The 19,546-nt window shown below is 43.8% G+C and overlaps 1 protein-coding gene across 1 annotated transcript in view; it reads right to left on the reverse strand.

Annotated features, from left to right (window-relative positions):
* The window catches only part of MED24 (mediator complex subunit 24), a 1,193,465-nt gene that overhangs the window by 760,266 nt on the left and 413,653 nt on the right, over positions 1-19,546 (reverse strand). Inside the window, exons 15-16 of the mRNA XM_044055033.1 lie at positions 11,761-11,798; positions 69-151 (exon numbers count right to left, since the gene is read on the reverse strand). Coding sequence (XP_043910968.1) covers positions 69-151; positions 11,761-11,798 — 121 coding nt within the window. The remainder of the gene's footprint in view (positions 1-68; positions 152-11,760; positions 11,799-19,546) is intronic.

Here is a 19,546-nt window from a genome sequence, read left to right on the forward strand (position 1 = left end):
AAGAAATGACTGCAAACACACATCACAAGATTAGTAACAGATTCAAACACTTTTATGAGTGCACTAACCTCAGAACCATACGTTTGGGCGACATGACACAGCATCAAAAATGAAATATCAAACAGCAAAGCTCTTACAGATGCTGCTTTAGCTGAAAAAAAAAACACATCAAACATGGTTATCATTTGCATTAAACTTCTGGTCATACCTTTATAAACACCATCTGATTTAATACTAAAGATATAAATGGAACTCCGTGCACTGCAAATGGGTAACATGCAAAGTTATGCAAAATGTCAGTTTGCAGACACAGTGACTCCAGGACAGTGGTACAACAATGAGAAAATCTCTAACCAGTACACCTCCTCCTTTTAAACAGGTGATCAACAGCAAAACAAAAAGGCACAAACAGCATTACTTTGTCTTCTACAGTTAAGAGAGTTTTTACAAATATTATACCAGTCCACCAAACGCAAAACAGTCAAAAATAACCATATGAATTCATGCAAACTAAACCAGCAGAGAGTTTATATGAAAAGATGTCTTGCCAAATATTAACACAGATTATCAGATAAATATATTTCACAACCTTGAAGCCCATTAAAAAGTGTTTATCTCAATGATCTTAGTAAAAAAAAAAAAAAAAAAAAAAAAAAAGACTGTTTAGGATAGTAGTCTTATACCAACCCATATCAGGCATAACAGAAATCACCAAAATAATTTGTTAAGGCCACGTAGACAGCAGAATTTTATTTCTGTTTTGCACATGTTGATGGAATTTTTATTTTAAGAGAAAGTGTATTGAAGCCCATTTAACTAAATATTCTGTTTAAGGAGCATAGCATGAATGGAGGCCTACACAATGAGACATAGCACACATTTTTATTTGTACTGGGGTAGAAAATGTCTGCTGGTGAAAAGGTCAATGGTCAGTGAGGGACAGAAACCTAAGCTGAATAACTGGTAAAGCAAGGAGACAAAAGTCCAACACTAAGTTATGCATAAGAGTACTGACAAAACAATGCAGTGGTATGTTCATGGGGATGCCAGACTGATAAGTTGCTGGTTTTCTAGAGTGCCCTTTAAGAGCTAGCAGGTACTATGACAGTTAAAGAAGGCAAGCAAAGGATGAATTAGATTCCAGTTTGGGAATGAGAATGTTCTAAGCTACACATTATGAGCCCTGAAGGAGAGCATGTTAGTGTATTAACAAGTAATTTTAAGCTAATCAAGAACTGTACTGGTAATGAAAACAGCATGGGACAAAAACAGAGAATGGGGTCAACTGTGATGTCAAAATATTTGTAGTTATTTAGTCAAGTAATACGGTTTCCAAAGTGAACAGTAATTATAAGGTGGAACCTTGTCAAATGCTATAGTGCTTGTTTCAAAATAACTGACAATGAAAATGTATGTTCTGCAGTCCAGTAGCAAACCCATCAGAAAGCAAACCAAGGTCAGATATTTCTTTCAGTGAGGAGTAAATTACAGTAAAAAGAAAGTACAGTTGTGTACACTTACCATAAATGTAGATGTTCGAGTGTATTCACTGTTGCAGTCATCACACTTGGGTTATCTGCCTGCAGGTAGCCCTCAGTCAGCCCGAATTCCAGTATTTCTGCGTCAGTTGCTGTCACTTCAGGACTGACGTCATGTTGTCAGGGGTATAAAAACTGACAGCCGACGCCATTACATCAGTTTTTCTTGCCCCAAATGTCAGGAGCCCCCAAATAAGGAGATAAGTTATAGTTGGAAAAAACACCACCAGCAAAAAGTAAATATCAACAGCCCAGTAAGAGCGAGAGAGAGAGAGAGAGACAAGGGGGCTGGAGGGAGGGAAACCAGGACTGCAACAGTGAATACACTCGAACATCCACATTTATGTTAAGTGTACACAACTGTAATATGTTCTTTGTGTTTCACTGTTGCAGTCATCACACTTGGGTTGATTCCCAAAGCTGAAGAACAGGTGGAGGCAGTCAAGAAGAGATGAGGCTGGCTAGAATGCCCTGCAGGACTGCTGTTGCAAAATCTGCCCTGGATTTGGAAAAGATAGGCAGGTGATAATGCTTGGTGAAGGTGTGAACAAAACTCCAAGTAAAAGCTTCCAGAATGTCCCTGGGTAGGGACTTCTCTGAGAAAGTCTGTAGAGGTTGAAGTTGCCCTAGTGGAATGCATTCTGACCCCCTGAGGGGGTGGTTTCCCTGGTGTTTGTAACAGAAATGGATACAATGTGCTATCCATTTGGAGAAGGTTTGTTTTGATATGGCCTTGCCCTCTGTCCCTGGTGCAAAGCTGACTAGTAACTGGTCATATTTCCTGAAGGGCTGAGTCCTGTCAAGGTAGAATCTGAGCTGTCTGTGCACGTCTAAAGAGTGCAGGATCCTTCCCCCCTTATTTTGAGGATTAGGGAAGAAGGTGGGCAAATTAATAGATTGGTTGAGAGCCACACTGAATACCACTTTGGGCATAAAAGAAGAGTTAGTCCTGAGGGAGACCCTGTCAGCATGAAAAATAATGAAGGGTTCCACAGCCACAAGTGCTTGTAGCTCAGACACTCTTCTAGCTGAGGTGATGGCCAGAAGCAAGGCTGTTTTCCAAGAGAGGAATTTCAAATCTACTGATGCTGCAGGCTCAAAGGGGGGGGGGGGTAGCGTGAGCTTTTCCAGCACAAAGTTAAGGTCCCAAGCAGGGGTGGAGGCTCTTCTTGGTGGCCTAAAGTTGTTAGCCCCTCTCAGGAACGGTTTGATGAGAGGGTGAGAGAAGAGAGGTGGCTCAGTGCTGTAATGAGCAGAGATGGCAGAGGCATGGATCTTAATGGAAGAGAAGGATAGGCCTCTGTGTAGTAGGTCTGATAGATAGTCCAAGATGAGAGGTAAGGAGGGCTGTGCTGTATCTGCTCCTTTAGAGAGAATCCAGGAACAATACCTTTTCCTCTAATCAGCATAGAATTCCCTAGTACTGGGTTGGTCTGGCTTCATGAATGACATCCAGCACCTGCTTGCTTAGGCTGGCCAGTGGAGGAGAGTTCAACAAATGAGCCAGGCTGCAAGGTTCAGGGTTTGCAGTTGGGGATGCAAGATCTGTCCATTCTGCTGAGTGAGGAGGGTTGCGATCTGAGGAATGGCACCGGTGACAGACTGCGCAGAAGTGGGTGCCAATGTTGGTGTGGCCAGTCTGGGGCAATCAGGATTGCCCTTGGTTTGTCCTGCTTTATCTTGAGTAGCAATCTTGTAAGAAGAGGCAGAGGGGGAAATGCATAGATTGAGAGGTTTTACCCACTGGAAGGATAGGGCATCCACTTTCTAGGCCTTGCTGTGAGGTACCCTGGTGCAGAATTTGCTGAGCTGGTGATTGTAGGGGGAGGCGAACAGTTCCACCTTCAGGGTACCCCATTTCTGGGTTATAAGGCTGAAAGTGTAGAGGTCTAATTGCCACTCGTGTGGGTCTAGGAGATTTCTGCTTAAGTCGTCTGCCAGAGAGTTTTGTTTGCCTGGCAGGAACTGAGCTTGCAGGTGAATTTGCATAGCCAGGGCTGTGTTCCACAGGGTCATGGCTAAACTGCAGATTGGGTAAGAGTGGGTTACCACCTGCTTGTTGATGTACCACATCACTGTGGCATTGTCAGTTTTTATCAGAAGGGGCCCTAGTGAAAGTAGGGATCTGAAAGCTGTCAGAGTGCTGAACAACTAGCATCTCATTTTGGTTGATGTGCAGGTGAATTTGGTTTGAGCTCAAGTGGCCCTGAATGCACCGGCCATCCAGATGTGCACCCCAGGCATAGTCTGATGCATCTGTGGTTTGGGTCTGGGGGGCATGGGGAAATCCCTTGTTGTGGTTGCATGCTGCTGCCTACCAAAGAAACTCTGTCTTGAGACAAGGTATGATAGGTATTATAGTTTCCTGGTCCTGAGCATGTTAGCACCAAAGACTTTTTAAGTACCAGTGAAGTTTCCTCATATGCAGCCTGGCATATGGAATTAGTAGAATGCAAGAGGCTATGAACCCTAGAGCCTGCAGGATTTTCCTTCTGGATAGCTGGGTTTTGGTGGTCATTTGAGTGAAGTAGCCTGTCAGATAGGCTCGTTTTTCTTGAGTAAGGAATGCTATCTGGGATGCTGTGTCCAAGCTTGCTCCCAGGAATATAATTTTTTGACTGGGGACTAGTTTTGATTTCTTTTCGTTGATAGTGTACCCCAGGGAGGTTAGAAGGTCCTTTACAAATGTCAGGTGCTGCAACAGATTTTCCTGTCTGCCTGAATCAGGCAGTCATCCAGATAAGGGTAAATTTGAATCTGTCTCTGTCTGCAATAGGCAATGGATGGGGCCAAGCATTTTGTTAAGACTCTGGGAGCAGTGGATAAGCCACAGGGAAGTGCAGATAATGATACTGATAATGCACAGATCCTGCCCTGAAACATACATATTTCCTGCATGAGTCCCTGATAGGGATGCACAGATAGGCTTCCTTTAGGTCTAGGGTGGCTAACTAGGCATCTTTTGACAGCACAGGGAGAAGCTGCTGTAGTGTGAGCATTTTGAATTTTGGTACCACCAGGAATGTGTTTAGAATGGAAAGTCTAAGATTGGGTGCCAGGTGCCCTCTTTTCTGGGTACCAGGAAAAGTCTGAAATAAAAACCTTGGCCTATCTGTTCTGTAGGAACAGGCTGAATTGCCCTTATGGAGAGCAGGGATTGAACTTGGTTTTATGTCTCTGCCCACTGGTTTGGTGGAAGGTCTGGGAACCCTTTTGGTGTTGGCAGAGTGTGGAAGTAATATCTGTACCCCTGGGATACTATGTTGAGGACACATCAATTTCTGGTGATGGAGGTCCAGTTTTTGCATGGTGGGCAAGTTTTCCTCTTGAGGCATGAGCAATTGGGCAGAGGTGAGGAGAAGAGTTGAGAATTCACTGTGAATTCTTTCCGTAAGGGAGTGGCTTAGCACTCCCTGTTTTAGAAGTGGAAGTGCTCCATTGCTTAGATCTCTGCATACCCTGAGACTGTAGTCTGGGGGGGTCCATTTCTCCTGGGTCTAGTTTGAGATGGCCTTGAAGGGGCTGGAAATGACCAGTGCTTCGAGGGGCAATGCCTACTGAATCTTGGAGGCAGTACTTGCAAAAATTCTTTGAATGTCTGCATAGACTTAGCCTTTTCTTCCATATTTTTAGAACCTCTTCTGCTTTGGTGCCAAACAGATTGTCCTTGTTCAAAGGAGCGTCCAGTAATTTTGATTTGACGTGGTCTGGCAAGGTCTGCTCCTTAAGCCACGCATGCGTGCTAAGTATAGAACCTGTGACCGCTGCCCTGCAAGATGCTTCTAGGGCATCAACCCCACATTGCAGGGCATGTTTGCAAACTTGGCTTGCAGAATGCATAAGCTCCTGTAAATCTTTATTTTCTGCACAGTCAGGAAAAGTAGATAATTTTTGCTTAATAAGTTCCGTAAGTTCATAGGTTGGTACTAGGCTATCAGCCCTAGGGCCTATACAAGCCTAGCCATAACAATTCCCTGGCTATTTCTTCCCACATTATTTACTTTCCTGGACCCCTGTCTAGCAGGGCAACTGACGTGATCCCTGGGGTGAATTTCCTTTCTCCCATCCAATTGTCAAGGTTCCTCTTGAAGAGGTCCAAAGAGGCACTCTGCTTGACATGTATGGGCAATCTATTCCAGAGTCTGGAGAGTCTCTGGGTCAGGAACCTATCCCTCCAGCATGTTTTGTTTATTGTGATGACAAGGTTTAGATCCCTGGAGCATGTAGCTCTGAGGGATTGGGATTTCTTTAAGTGTAGCATGTCCAACAGCTCTGGGTTTGACATGGCCTTGTATGTTAAGCAGAGATCGCCTCTGAGTAGACGATATGCGACAGAGTATAGCTGGAGTTTTTTAAGGCGGTCAGTGTAGGGCATCTGCTTTAGGCCTGTGATTCTTTTAGTGAGGTATTTCTGAGGCCTTTCCAGTTGTTGCAGATGTCTTGAGAGGTACATACCAAATGAAGCGTTGTATTCTATAATGGGTCTAATGAGGGATGAGTACAGTGGGACAATGACCTCCTTCTTTCTGGATGAAAAGCCCTTCGTGATGAGGTGTGCCACATAGAAGGATTTCCTGACTGTTGTGGCGATGTGGTTATCGAAGGTGAGACCACTGTCCACCTGTGTCCCTAAGTCTCTTATCACACTTTCTGTGTTTTGTGTACTGCCACCTATATGGTAATTCATGGATACATGTTTTTTCCCAAAGGGGATAACAATACATTTCTTGGCATTGAGCTTGAGCCCATGGATCTGGCACCAAGTATCTGTTTCTGTAAGGCCCTTTTGTAGAGTATCCACATCATTTGGGGATTCAATAATGGCTCCCAGTTTGCAGTCATCTGCAAACTTTGTTAGCCAGAGTCCCTTAGTGTTGACCTGTACTTCAGAGAAGTAGATGCCAAACAAGAGTGGCCCCAGGACTGAACCCTGAGGTACTCCACTTGTCACTTGTCTGGAGCTGGATTTGGAGTCGGCTACTTTTACAGTGTGGGTTCTATCAGTAAGCCATTTAGCAACCCATTGGGTGACATAGGGATTAATGCCCAACTTAGCAAGTTTATCTATGATTCCAGAGTGGGGGATGGTGTCAAAGGCCTTGGCAAGGTCTAGATAGGCTGTGTGGACCACCTTACCCTTGTCCATGGCTCTGGAGACTGATTCAAAGAAGTCAATCAGGTTCAGGAGACAAGATCGGCCCTTCACAAACCCAAACTGGGTGGGGTCCAGTGTTTGAAGGTTGCCAGTGTCTTTGTTTATAAGTTCCATGATAATACGCTCCATGGCCTTGCAGATAAGGCTGGTCAGACTGATGGGACGGTAGTTTCCGGGATCCAAGGTGGATCCCCTTGTGGATTGGGATAACTGTAGCTCTGCGCCACTCAGTGGGCACGAAACCTGAGGTGAGGCTATGATTAAACATGACACTTATGTGAGGTGCCAGTTCATATTGTAGTTCATGTAGTACACAGCCCGGGATGTCATCTGGTCCCATGGATGCTGTATTCTTGGCTTTAGATAGTGCGTTTTGTACCTGTGTGGCCGTTATTACTGGAATTTGGCAATCTTCCGGTATTGAGATGGGCCATTTAGGGGTGAGAGGGGGATGAAGTTGGCACTGAATCGATCTGCCAGGATATTGGCAATATCCTTTGGATCAGTATATTTAATGCCATTCTGTTTTAGCTCAGAGCAGATCTGAGCATTGCCATTTAGATTCTTGACATAGTTATAGAATGCTTTGTGGTTGTCTTTGGAATCTTTGGCAATTTTATTTTCGTAACTAGCTTTGGAGGATTTTATGAGGCATCTCAGTTTCTTACTGAGGCTAGTAAGGAGTTTTTGCATCCTGGGATTTTCCTCTTTTCTGCAAAAGTTTCTTCCTTTTGTTGTAAAGTTTGTTTATGGCAGGGGACCACCAGATTGGCTTCCTTTTTTTGGATGAGAGCATTTTGGTTCTATTTGGGATGGCACGATTCATGCATGAGTGGATGTGCTCGTACAGTGCCTTAGTGTAGGATTCAGCAGTTGAACTTTCAGTTCCGTCTGCATGGGTGTTATGAAGTTTGCACTTCTGACTTGAGTAGCATGAAGTTGGCTTTGGAGAAGTTTTTATGGTGGTTTCTTTACTGGGGGGTGGGGGTGGGATGTGGATGTTAAGGGTGATTAGCTTATGGTCAGACCTGACTAACGAGGGGGTGATCATAGGTATGGAGCATTGATTTCCCATGTTGGTAATGACCAGGTCTAGGATATTGGAGCCCCTGGTGGGACTATGGATTAGTTGATCCAGGGCATTGGAATTTATGAATTCCAAGAACCGTTGCACAAAGGTGTTGGGACATGAGTAGTTTTCCCAGTTACTGGCAGGGTAGTTAAAATCACCCAGTATTAGGGTGTTTGGTTCTATCTTAATATTTTCCAGTATGTTTAGAAAGGTGTAGTGAGAATCTTGGGGTATGGTGGGGGGATCTGTAGCAAGCTACAATTTGGATTGCAGTCTTACCTAGTGTTAGTTGCACTTGGAGAATTTCAGACACATTGTGTTGGCCAACTAGCCTGGTGGTGTGAATATCCTTGGTGAATATTGACACTCCTCCACCTTTAGTGTTTGGTCCTGGTTTGGTGGCGAAAAGTGTGGTAAGAGTTGTAGCCTGGTATTGCAGGGGTGCTCTCTGGAGCCTTGAACCAGGTCTCAGTTACTGCACAGATATCGATGTTCTCCATTTTAGGAGTGCCTCGAGAGTGCATTTTGAGGTTTAGACTTCTAGCATTGAGTAGCATTACCTTCAGATTTTGCATGCTTGTACCTGTTACGGTGGTGGTTTTGTCCTTTGAAGTTTGCCTAAAAAGGCACTATAGGGGTGGCAAGAGCCTTAGCCAGTAACCTGAATCCCAGGGCGACAGGTGCAGACCATCTCTGGCAAAGCATCGTGGTCTGTCAATCATGTCATCCCAGGCAGACAGATACTGGATCCCCTTTGAATGACACCATAAGCTTAGCCAATTGTTGAAGTCAATCATTTTATCCTTATATTGTGGTATCATTCTGGGCGAAGGCAGGATGCTACTCAGGGCTAGGGTCATACCTGCCTGGGCCACATGATCCGAGAGCTCTTCCATGTCTCTTTTCATGTAGTCCAGGGAGGTACCTCTCAAGTCATTCACTCCAACATGGACAATGACAGAGTCATATTTGTACTTGTTGTGGAGTGACTTGAGTGCATGCGTTATGTGGTGGATCCTGGCACCCGACAGGCAGCTGACTGTAATTTTCTCCTTATTCAACCTGGTGAGAGGGACATCAGTGTGTCGGACTATAGAGTCACCTATGACTAAAGTGTTAGGTACATTGTCTTGCCTTAGGGGCTGTTGCTGGGTGGCACACTGGTGTTGTGAACTATGTGACACATTGGTTGTGACTGGTGTTTGTTTGCGTTTCAGCTTCAGAGGTCTTTGTTGCTTGGGCAGGTTACAGTTAAGGGCCTCTGCATATGTGGATTTAGTGTTGCTATATGTGGGTGTTGGTGGTGCGGGTGGGGCTATGTGTTGCTTGAGATGTAGTGTGGGTGTTAACCTTCTCCTCTTGACTGTTTAGCACAATCTTGGGTGGAGAGAGCTTTGCTTCCATTTTGGCTATGTAAGTGCATCTCTCACAGGTTGTAGTGTTGGGTGGTAGGAGGAGAGGGTTGTCTGTGTACATGAGGCAATTGCTGCATTGCCCCAGTATGCCCAGATTCACCAGGTGGACAGGAGAAATCACCAGAAGCTGACCCTTGGACATGCATGGTTTGGGGCTTTTTTTTTTTTCTTTGTAAAGTATAGGAGCTGTTTCCTTAGCAAGGTACTTTGCAATTATAGGCTGTTTAGTGTCTACTATTAATTTCTCCTTGTTAACAAGGAGAGTTCAGTGTTTGTATGAGTTTAAGGCTTCCTAGTGCTTTCCAGCAAGTATTAGAGAAAGTGCTAATATAGTATGTTGCTGGTATTTCAGCATGTGGAACTGACAATTCAATGCTCTAATGGCGAGAGTTGCAGAGGTATATACTTTCTTACCCAATCTGTCTAAAGCTCTGGAATCCCTGCCCGAAGGGGTGGGATTCTTAGCTGTAGTTGCTTTTATTCCTTTAGGCCCTTGGGAGATGACCTTTGGGTCAGCAGTAGGATTTTTGAAAAGAAATTTGTGAGAGTCAGGGACTCTATTACCTGTCTGGTTTCCTTGGAGCAGGGGGTAAAGTATCAGGAGTTAGACTGGATTCCATAAAGACATCATCCACAACATCCAAAACAGGAGGGATAGCTAAGGGTCTGTGCTGTAAGTAAGTCTAAAAATCCCCTGAGTCTCTTTTTTGACCGAGGATAATCCTGGCATTCCCAATGGAAATGTTCTCTCAAAGTATGTAGGGTTTCACCAAAAGAAAAATCCTCTGGAGGGGAAGCAGAAGGAATGGATTCTTCTGCATCAGAATCCTCATAGCCAGATAAAGGCATGTCTTCATATTCTGAAACCTCAGAGTTATCGTACTCTTGGTCAGTCAAAGCTGCTGGGGACAGGTCTCTTTTTCTTTTAGCAGGGGAAGGCTGGCTTCCCCTAATCAGCATGATCAGGTCTTCTGCCATTTTAAGCATTTGTGATTGTGGCAGGGAAGCAAGCGCTTGAGTCATCATTTTTTTAGATGTAGCTCGTACTCTTGGCCTTAGAAACTCAGTAGTTTTAGACAGAAGTGCAGACACGAAAGAAGTCGTCGGTTTGTGTTGAATATTGGTAATGCGAAGAACTTCTTCAGAAGCCGGCGCCTGCACAGAGGTTCCGGACCCATCCAAGGTAGAGAAATCCGCAGGTTCCTTAGTCAAAGAAGAGTCTCGCGGCATAATGGACTCAGAACGGGTCTCGGTAGTGGCCTGCGAATCCATCAATGCGGGCATCAGGGGCTGCAAAAACTCCTCACTGAGTACTGGCGAACTGGTGACTAGCTTAACTGAAGCATCGTCGGCAGTTTTTGACCTGTGCGGTCTGTCTCTGTCTTTATCCTTACGTTTTTTTGGAAGATCGGTAGTCAGATGGCTTACCAAAGCCATTTTGGAATATGGAGATCGAGAATGAAAGTATTTAGCTACAATAGGGGCCAGACAATGAATAGTTTGGGAGTTGAACAAAGCACAAAACCGACAGCGAGGTACTTTGTGGTCTGGGCCTAAACAGGTGACGCAGTAAGAATGGAAATCTTGGTGTGGTATTTCCTTTCCACAAGCGAGACAATTGTTAACTTTTTCTAACATCGGTTAGAGCAAGAAAAAAGGGGGTACTTAGCTTTAGAAGACTTCAGGATGATTCAATTCGGAAACAAAAACTCTGGTAGCGGCCGACCGGCACTCGTGCGAACTGCTTCTGCTTCAGGCTCCTCGGCAAGAAAGACTGATGTAATGGTGTTGGCTGCCTGTTTTTATACCCGTGACGACCTGACGTCAATCCTGAAACGACAGCAACCGACACAGAAATACTAAGTCGCTGGTATTCGGGCCAACTGAGGGCTACCTGCAGGCAGATAACCCAAGTGTGAGGACTGCAACAGTGAAACACGAAGAACATTAGTAGTCACATGAGAAAACACAGCAAGAAAATTATTAATGAATAGTTCTGAGTATCTGGGCTGTTTCTCCTATATAACCTGTCTCTAGACATTTTCTACATTTGACTAGATAAACCACATTCGTAGAAGGGCATAAAAAGGAACCCTATACTTTGAAACTTCTGTTCTGTGAAGTTATGTTGAAAGTAGTAAAAATCATCTGACAGGTTTTGCATCTTGGACATCTACAGGGTTTTCTTCCATTTTGTTTAGTGTTTTGCTCCCATATGGCCTAAGTATGCTTGTTATAAGATTCTTCAGCTTTGCTTAAGTGACAGTGGTGAGGAGTGCTTGAACTTAAGGACATTTCATAATGAATGTTGCTCTTCTTTCAAGTCAAACTTTAAAGCCAAGCAGCCATAAGGACAAGATTACACAACTGGAAATTAAGACAGAACAAACTACAACACCTTTACTTCTACTGACTACTGAACAGCTGCACATGTACAAAAAAAGAGATGCAAAACAGTGCCCTACAAACCACGTACAATTACTTCAGAATCTAGGAAAGGTAGGCAGGTAAGTTAATTTAATAATTAAAGAGCATCATTATAAAAGCAACCAAAAAACAGATACAAAGTGAGACACTTACAGCCTTCTCCACTGTTGTACTTGGTAAACTCATTCAACCTGAATAAAACACAACAAAAAAAATAGATACAAAAGGTTAAGAAGTTCATCCTACAAATCAAATAAACAGCAACTACTGTTATACTGAAAAAACCTCCAAAAGAAAAATGTATTTCAATTCTGATGGCTAATATGGTACTTAATTAAAAACATTATAAAGAGTTATCAGCAGAAAAAAGCTATTTAGCCATTCAGTCTTCTCAAAATTCCCATAAATTTCAAAGTCAAAGCACAATTACGTGAAACACCAACCTTGAAAGTGGAGCTCAGAAACTATAAGCACTTAGCTGAGTTCTGTCTAAGGCACTCTTCTTCTTTTGGCTTTTCCCAGTTAGGGGTCACCACAGCGGATCACCCGTCTGCTCATGATTGGCAGTGGAGTTTTTACAGTGTCGAGTTGCCAGCCCGGCGCCCAACCATCCACAGAAGGCGCACACATGCACGCACACCTAGGGCCAATTTAGAGTGCCCAAGCCACCTATAGCATGTCTTTGGGATGTGGGAGGAAACTGAAGCACCCGGAGGAAACCCACGCGACCACAGGGAGGACATGCAGACTCGGCACAGAAGGCACCTCAGCCGAGGATGGAACCGGAGAACCTCTTGCTGTGAGGCAACAACGCTAACCGCTACACCACCGCGGCCGCCCATTAATTGCTGTATAACTAAAAAAACATAATTCATGTCCACCACACTCAACCACATGCTCACTCAGAGCACCAGTCTGCCCTACCTTCTTGATGTCTGCAAGATGCCCACACACACCGCCACGCAAATGCCGGGATGCCCTAAATAACTAAAGTGCTACAAAAAAGCTTTAAAAAGGTGTTCTAAAAAACCCTCTACATAATATCCAGGAAAGTGATGAAAAATCAGAACTGCACTGAGTGAATGCAGAAAACAGCCATTAAAAGCAAACAAAATAATACAGAAGAATGTGCTGACAGAAGAGTGAGAAGAGATGGTTGAGCATGACTGGTACAAAACTGGAGAGAACATCACCCTAGAGCATAAAACAACAAATTATACAATGAAATGTTCAAGCTGAGAGAATAGTGGTAATGTTATATGAATAAAGATGCAAGAATATGAAGGAGCCATTTCCAATCACAAAGATAGCCTAACAAAGATAAAGGAATGGAAAAGGCAAGTTTTCAAAACAAAATACAAAAAAATGTCAGAGAGACAAGATAGAAGGAATTAAAGGTAAAAGCTAATGAACTTGAGGACCATGCACAAAGGGAGAACCTCATTTTTCAGTGATTCTAGAACAAATGTAGGGGAAAGGACTACAAACATTTTAAGTAAGTGGACAGAAATTGCTAGACAAGAGATCCATATTGACAGAGCAAGATGACAGAGACCCATTACAGAAAAATTTAGGTCCTATAAGCAAAAAGAGGAATCCTGTCAAAACTATAGAGGAAGAGTCAGATACTAAAAGTAGGATTGGGCAGAGAAGTTGTAATCAGACATAATGCATACATACTCACTTTCCAGTTAGCAAGGAAGACTAAGTTAACGTTTAAACTCTTATACCTAGCTATGATTCAGATATTTTATTCCACTCGCAGAAAGTTGTGCTTAGGTCTGGATACTGCAGTGTCAGACCTAAAGAAAAGAAGAGAAAAACTGAGCGAGTCTGTGAAGACTGAAAAAGACTTGCAACAGAACAGAGATGACAGATTAAAGTAAATCAGGAACCCTATATCCAGTGAAACCCCTCTAAATATTTCAAAGAAAAATATCTCAAAACGAAAGGGAAACGAAGGCATGTTTGAGAAGGGTGATGCAGATGACAATAAATGCCCATCCTGCAGTGGTAAAAACACACAACAGTAATGGAAGGTGATGGACTTGGGTAAACGTTAGTGCAACATGCTGAAGAATGAACATGGGGACAGAAGGGGGGATATGAAAGGTTTAGACAAAGCTTTTAATAACAGCTAAATGTTAACAATCATTTTTCTCTTTTTTTGTCGCAGTGGGATCACAAAATAGGAAAAGTATTGATGACTAGAGTGCAGAAGGGAGCAAAAACTGCTAGGTATGAAATAAAGAAAATAAAAAGGAAGTAAACACGATAAAGGCTTGGAAGGAAGTACAATGAGATGTGATATGTGTGGACAAATACACTTTCACCGATATAGGCCTAGAAAGTTAAGTAGAAGGGATAACATCTTAAACAAATAGCCACTAGGTAGTCATGCCAGAAGACAAAAAGTTGGATTCACAGTTACTGACTTATTACACAATGGATCACAAGAATAAGATGGAAATCTTACAGTCTGATACCGGAGGAAGGAAGGGAGTGATCCTAGTATTTAAGGAAAAAGAGGCAGCATATGGAAGAATTAAAACACACAGCATGTTAAATGACTGGGGTGAGGAACCAAATGGAAAGAAAACATTAACTGAAAAGGTAAGAGAAATGGTTCTACTTGTTCCACTGGACAAACAAAAATTGGAAAATTAACATGATAAAGACAAAAGCAATGGCTTACAAATAGCAGAGATTCCAAAGTTTTGAGGACAAGAAGGAAGATGGACAAGTGTAAGAAAAAAGAAGTTATGTCTTACCATAACGTTCCATCTGTACTGTTGATCCTCGTGCAGTCATTACGCATGGGTATCGGTTCCAACCACGGAACTGAGCCGGCCATTTTCCAAGCTCGCGTCAGCTTCAAACTCTTGAGCTAAACTCTTACCCACAATCCCCCTCTCCCTATTACCTCAGATTGAGTTTGCAAGTCAAAGAAGGTAGAGGCTACCTCTGGTCAAATAACCTAAAAGAACCGGATGATGAGATCCACTAGAAACCACAGGAAGGGGAAGGAGGGAGGGCCGTAATGACTGAACGAGGATCAACAATACAGATGGAACGTTATGGTAAGACATAAAGTACAGTTTTGTACCTACCATAAATGTAGATGTTCGAGGATTCCATTGCTGCAGTCCTTACTATTGGGTATAGTCCGCATCCAGTCGGCCCGAATACCAGAGTATAAGGCTGACGTCGGTCAGGGCGCATTAGACTGACGTCAGTACGTCAGGGTACTAATGCGCATGACCGGCGTCATATCCTCAGTCTTTTCTTGCCCCAGATGTCAGAAGACCCTAAAAAGACAAGGCCCAAAATACCTGCACCAAAACATGAACAATATATACAAAAATATAAGCAGGTAAACTCACCTACACAACCACCCCTAAACTCAGAGGGGAAGGAGGGAGGGTAAATTGGACTGCAGCAATGGAATCCTCGAACATCTACATTTATGGTAGGTACAAAACTGTACTATGTTCTTCGTTTTCCATTGCTGCAGTCCTTACTATTGGGTAGAATCCCAAAGCAGAGGTAAGGGAGGCTGGCAAATCATAAAGAAGCAGGAGCTGACAACATGCCTTGCAAAACAGCTGTGGCAAAACCAGCCCTAGACTTAGAGTAGATAGGAAGGTGATAATGCTTAGAGAAAGTATGCACTGAACTCCAAGTAGCTGCTTCCAAAATATCCTTAGTTGCCACCCCCCGTAGAAATGCTGTTGAAGTGGCAGTAGCCCTAGTGGAATGAGGCCTAATCCCAGCTGGAACCTCCTTGCCATGATGGGAATAACAAAATGCAATGCAAAAGCCAATCCACCTAGAAATAGTCTGTCTTGACACAGGCTTGCCCTGCGAACTCAAAGCAAAAGAAACAAACAACTGCTGAGACTGCCTAAAATCCTTAGTCCTGCTTAAGTAATAACGCAATTGCCTGTGTACATCTAAAGTATGCAAAATCTTTTCCCCTTTATTTTGGGGGTCTGCATAAAAAGTAGGCAAATGAATAGTTTGGTTTAAAGCCACACTAGAAACCACCTTAGGCATAAAGGAAGGATTAGTACGTAATGATACCCTATCCTTATGGAAAATCAAAAAGGGCTCGACTGCCATAAGGGCCTGCAACTCAGACACCCTTCTTGCAGAAGTAATAGCCAACAAAAAAGCAGTCTTCCATGACAAATATTTCAATTCAGCAGTAGCCGCAGGCTCAAAAGGTTGTAGAGTAAGTTTTTCCAACACAAAATTGAGATCCCAAGCAGGAGTAGGAGCTCTTCGTGGGGGTCTTATATTTTTTGCCCCTCTAAGAAACTGCTTGAACAAAGGATGCGAAAACAATGGTGGGTCACAATCATAGTGAGCTGAGATTGCTGCAGCATGAATCTTAATGGAAGAGAAGGACAGACCCTTGTCCAGTAACTCAGTAAGATATTGAAGAGCCATACTCAAATTAGGCTCAGAAATCTCCAAATTCTTTGCTTTACTCCAAAATAAAAATCTCTTCCATTTTGCTGCGTACACTTTCCTTGTACTAGGTCTTCTAGCTTCCCTAATCACATTTAAAACTTGTTGAGGAAGTTGAGACCTGCCGTGTTTCAACACAGAATATGCCAGGCTGTCAGATGAAGAGAGTGAAGCTTGACATTGAGCAGATGACCGTCCTGCTGGGATAACAGATGTGGAATCAAAGGTTAAGGCCATGGAGGCTTCTTTACCAGACTCCGTAGTAGAGGGTACCAGTGTTGCCAAGGCCAATCTGGAGCTATCAAAATCATCCTTGGCCTGTCCTGTCTGACCTTTAACAGTACCTTTGGAAGAAGAGGCAGAGGTGGAAAGGCATACACATGAAGGTTTGTCCAACTGAAAGACAGAGCATCCACTTTCCAAGCTGTGTGATGAAACCCCTTTGTGCAAAACTGTGGCAGCTGGTGGTTTAGTGGAGAAGCGAACAGATCTATGTCTGGAGTTCCCCATGACACTGTCAATTTCTGAAATACATGAAGATCCAGTTTCCACTTGTGGGGATCCATGATTTGTCTGCTTAACACATCTGCTAAGGAGTTCTGTGCTCCTGGCAGAAACCTTGCCTGAAGAGTTAGGTGCAAGCGTGCGCAGTCTCCCATAAAATCATCGCTTGCCTGCATAGAGGATAAGAATGTGTTCCCCTTGTTTGTTGAAGTACCACATGACAGTTGTGTTGTCTGTTAGAATCAACACCTGCCCTGGAAGAAGTAACTCCTTGAAAGCCAGCAATGCGAACTGGACTGCTAACATCTCCTTCATGTTGATATGTAGATGCTGTAGTCTGGCAGGCCACTTGTCTTGTATCCACTTTCCATTTAGATGAGCTCCCCAAGCAATGTCTGAGGCATCTGTCGGTAAAATCTGACTACGCCTCTGGCCGGGTCACAGAGAGTCCCTTGTTTAGGTGACATTCCTGAGCCCACCACAAAAATTCTCTTTGAAGGCAAGGTATTATTTGAATGACAGTGTCTAAATCCTGGCAGTGCTGTGTCCATACATTTTGAGATACCATTGTAACTTCCTCATATGCAGTTTGGCATTGGGAAGCACCAGAATACAAGATGCCATGAACCCTAATGCTTGAAGGACTGTCTCTGCAGTCAGCACGGACTGATGAGATAGGTGATGGAAGTAAAGTGATAGACTCTTTTGTTTGTCCGGGGTTAAAAGGCCATCTGGGCTGCTGTATTCAGTCTCACACCCAGAAAGCACATGTCTTGAGAGGGTACTAGACTGGACTTTATTTCGTTCACAGAATACCCTAGGCATCTTAGCACTGCTATAAGATATTCCAGATGCTGTAGAAGGTCTTCCTTTTCTTGAGCCAGAATCAGGCAGTCGTCTAAATAAGGATAGATTTGAAGTCCTTGTAGCCTGAAGTAAGCTATCACTGGAGCCAGAACCTTTGTGAATACTCTGGGCGCAGTAGATAAGCCAAAGGGCAATGCAGAGAACTGATAATGAGAATCTCCAGCTCGAAACCGCAGATACTTCCTGTAACTTAGCCTGATAGGCACATGAAGGTAAGCTTCCTTGAGATCTAAAGTTACCATCCAGTGATCTTTGCCCAGCAGGGGTAAAAGCTGTTGTAACGTCAACATCTTGAACTTGGGAATGTCCAGATAAGTGTTGAGGAGAGATAAATCCAAAAGCAGTCTCCACGTGTTCCCCTTTTTTGGTACTAGGAACATGCGAGAATAAAATCCTAGGCCCCTTTCTGATACAGGGACTGGCTGAATGATGTCCAACACCCATCTGTCTTGAGTAATTAAATCCCAATTTTCTTTGAAAAGAGACAGTCGTCCTTCCAAAGGAGCTGCCAGACGAGAATCTACTGGCAGCGGAAAAGGCAGGTCATTGGGTCTGTTTACGAAAGGACTGACCCCTGCCCTCACCAGAAGTCTGAGCAGGTGAACTCCCTGTTCTAGGCCTAAAGAACCTTGAGCCCTGCCCCTACCACGTCTAGACCTACCCCTAGACTGGGAATCATAAGCAGGATATGTCCACCCCTTAGCAGGCCAATTTCTACTAAACTTGGTGGCTGTACCTGCAAAAAATCTTTAACAGTTTGCATAGACTTAGCTTTGTCCTCCATTTTCTTTAAAACTGTTTCCACAGGTGAACCAAACAACACATCAGACTGTAAAGGAGCATCCAAAATCCGTGTCTTAACATGCTCAGCCAAATTTTGATCCCTCAACCAGGCATGCCTGCGAAGAACAGAACTAGTGGCAGCCACCCTCGAGGAGGCCTGCACAGCATCAAAACCACATTGCAAAGAATGCTTGCCCACTTGTTCAGACACATAAACTAAATCCAGCAAGTCTTTACAATCAATACCTTCCGCCAAAGCATCCACCTTAGATTTCAATTGTGAAAGGAGATAATTTTGATATTTCAGCATGTGAAACTGACAATTCAACGCCCTCATGGCTAGAGTGGAAGAAGTATACACTTTCTTACCCCACCTATCTAACGCCCTTGCCTCTTTGTCAGTGGGAACAGGATTTTTAACCACAGAGGCCTTAACACCTTTAGGCCCCTGAGAAACAGTTTCTGGGTCCGCCCTAGGACTCTTAAACAAATACTTATGAGCTCGGGCACCCTATAGTACCTATCAGGTTTAACAGGAGCAGGAGACAAAGAATCAGGGTTCAGGTAAGCCTCTGCAAAAACATCTACCACCACATTCAACACAGGAGGTATAGCTAAGGGCCCATGCTGGGGTAAAAACAAGAATTCCCTAAGTCTCTTCCTGGAATCAGAGTAATCCTGGCCTTCCCATTTAAAGTGCTCCCTCATGGAATGCAGAGTCTCTGAAAATGAAAAATCCTCAGGAGGGGAAGCAAGGAGTGGCATCATCCACATCAGAATCAGAATAATGAGGATACTCCTGCAAATCTTCCGCAGAAGACTCATAAGCCCCTGAACCCTGTTCAAAACTGTCAAACTCTGGTTCCACTCTAGGCCTCTTATCAGGAGGGCCCATAGAACCTCTAATCATAGTAATCAAATCTTCTGCCATTTTAAGCATATGTTTCTTAGGTACAGAACCCGAAGGCTAGGAGAAGCCCCTACTGAAGCTGAAGTTGGCCTACCTCTAAAAGAAGTTTTGGCAACAGAAGGAGAGGCTCTAACTACTTTGGGAAGAGAGGGAAGAATAGTTACCTGAGAAGCCCCTCAGCCTGGCCTGCCTCCTGAGAGGGTACATCCTGTAAAAGTAAAGTTTCTGCCTGAGACTCCATAGAAACTCCTGGCAAAACCTCTGGCTCCACTGAGCCATCTAAAGAACCGGCGTCCGGGACTGCGGTTCATCAACCCTAGGCTTCGCTGTTTTGTCCTTGCGCTTCTTGGGAAGCGGGCGTCGGAGCATCCGGCGGCATTTTATAATTGCAACGCTTCCCAA

The sequence above is a fragment of the Protopterus annectens genome, chromosome 13.part0, assembly GCF_019279795.1.
Source record: "Protopterus annectens isolate FY-2018-M chromosome 13.part0, PAN1.0, whole genome shotgun sequence".
Classification (NCBI taxonomy): domain Eukaryota; kingdom Metazoa; phylum Chordata; order Ceratodontiformes; family Protopteridae; genus Protopterus; species Protopterus annectens.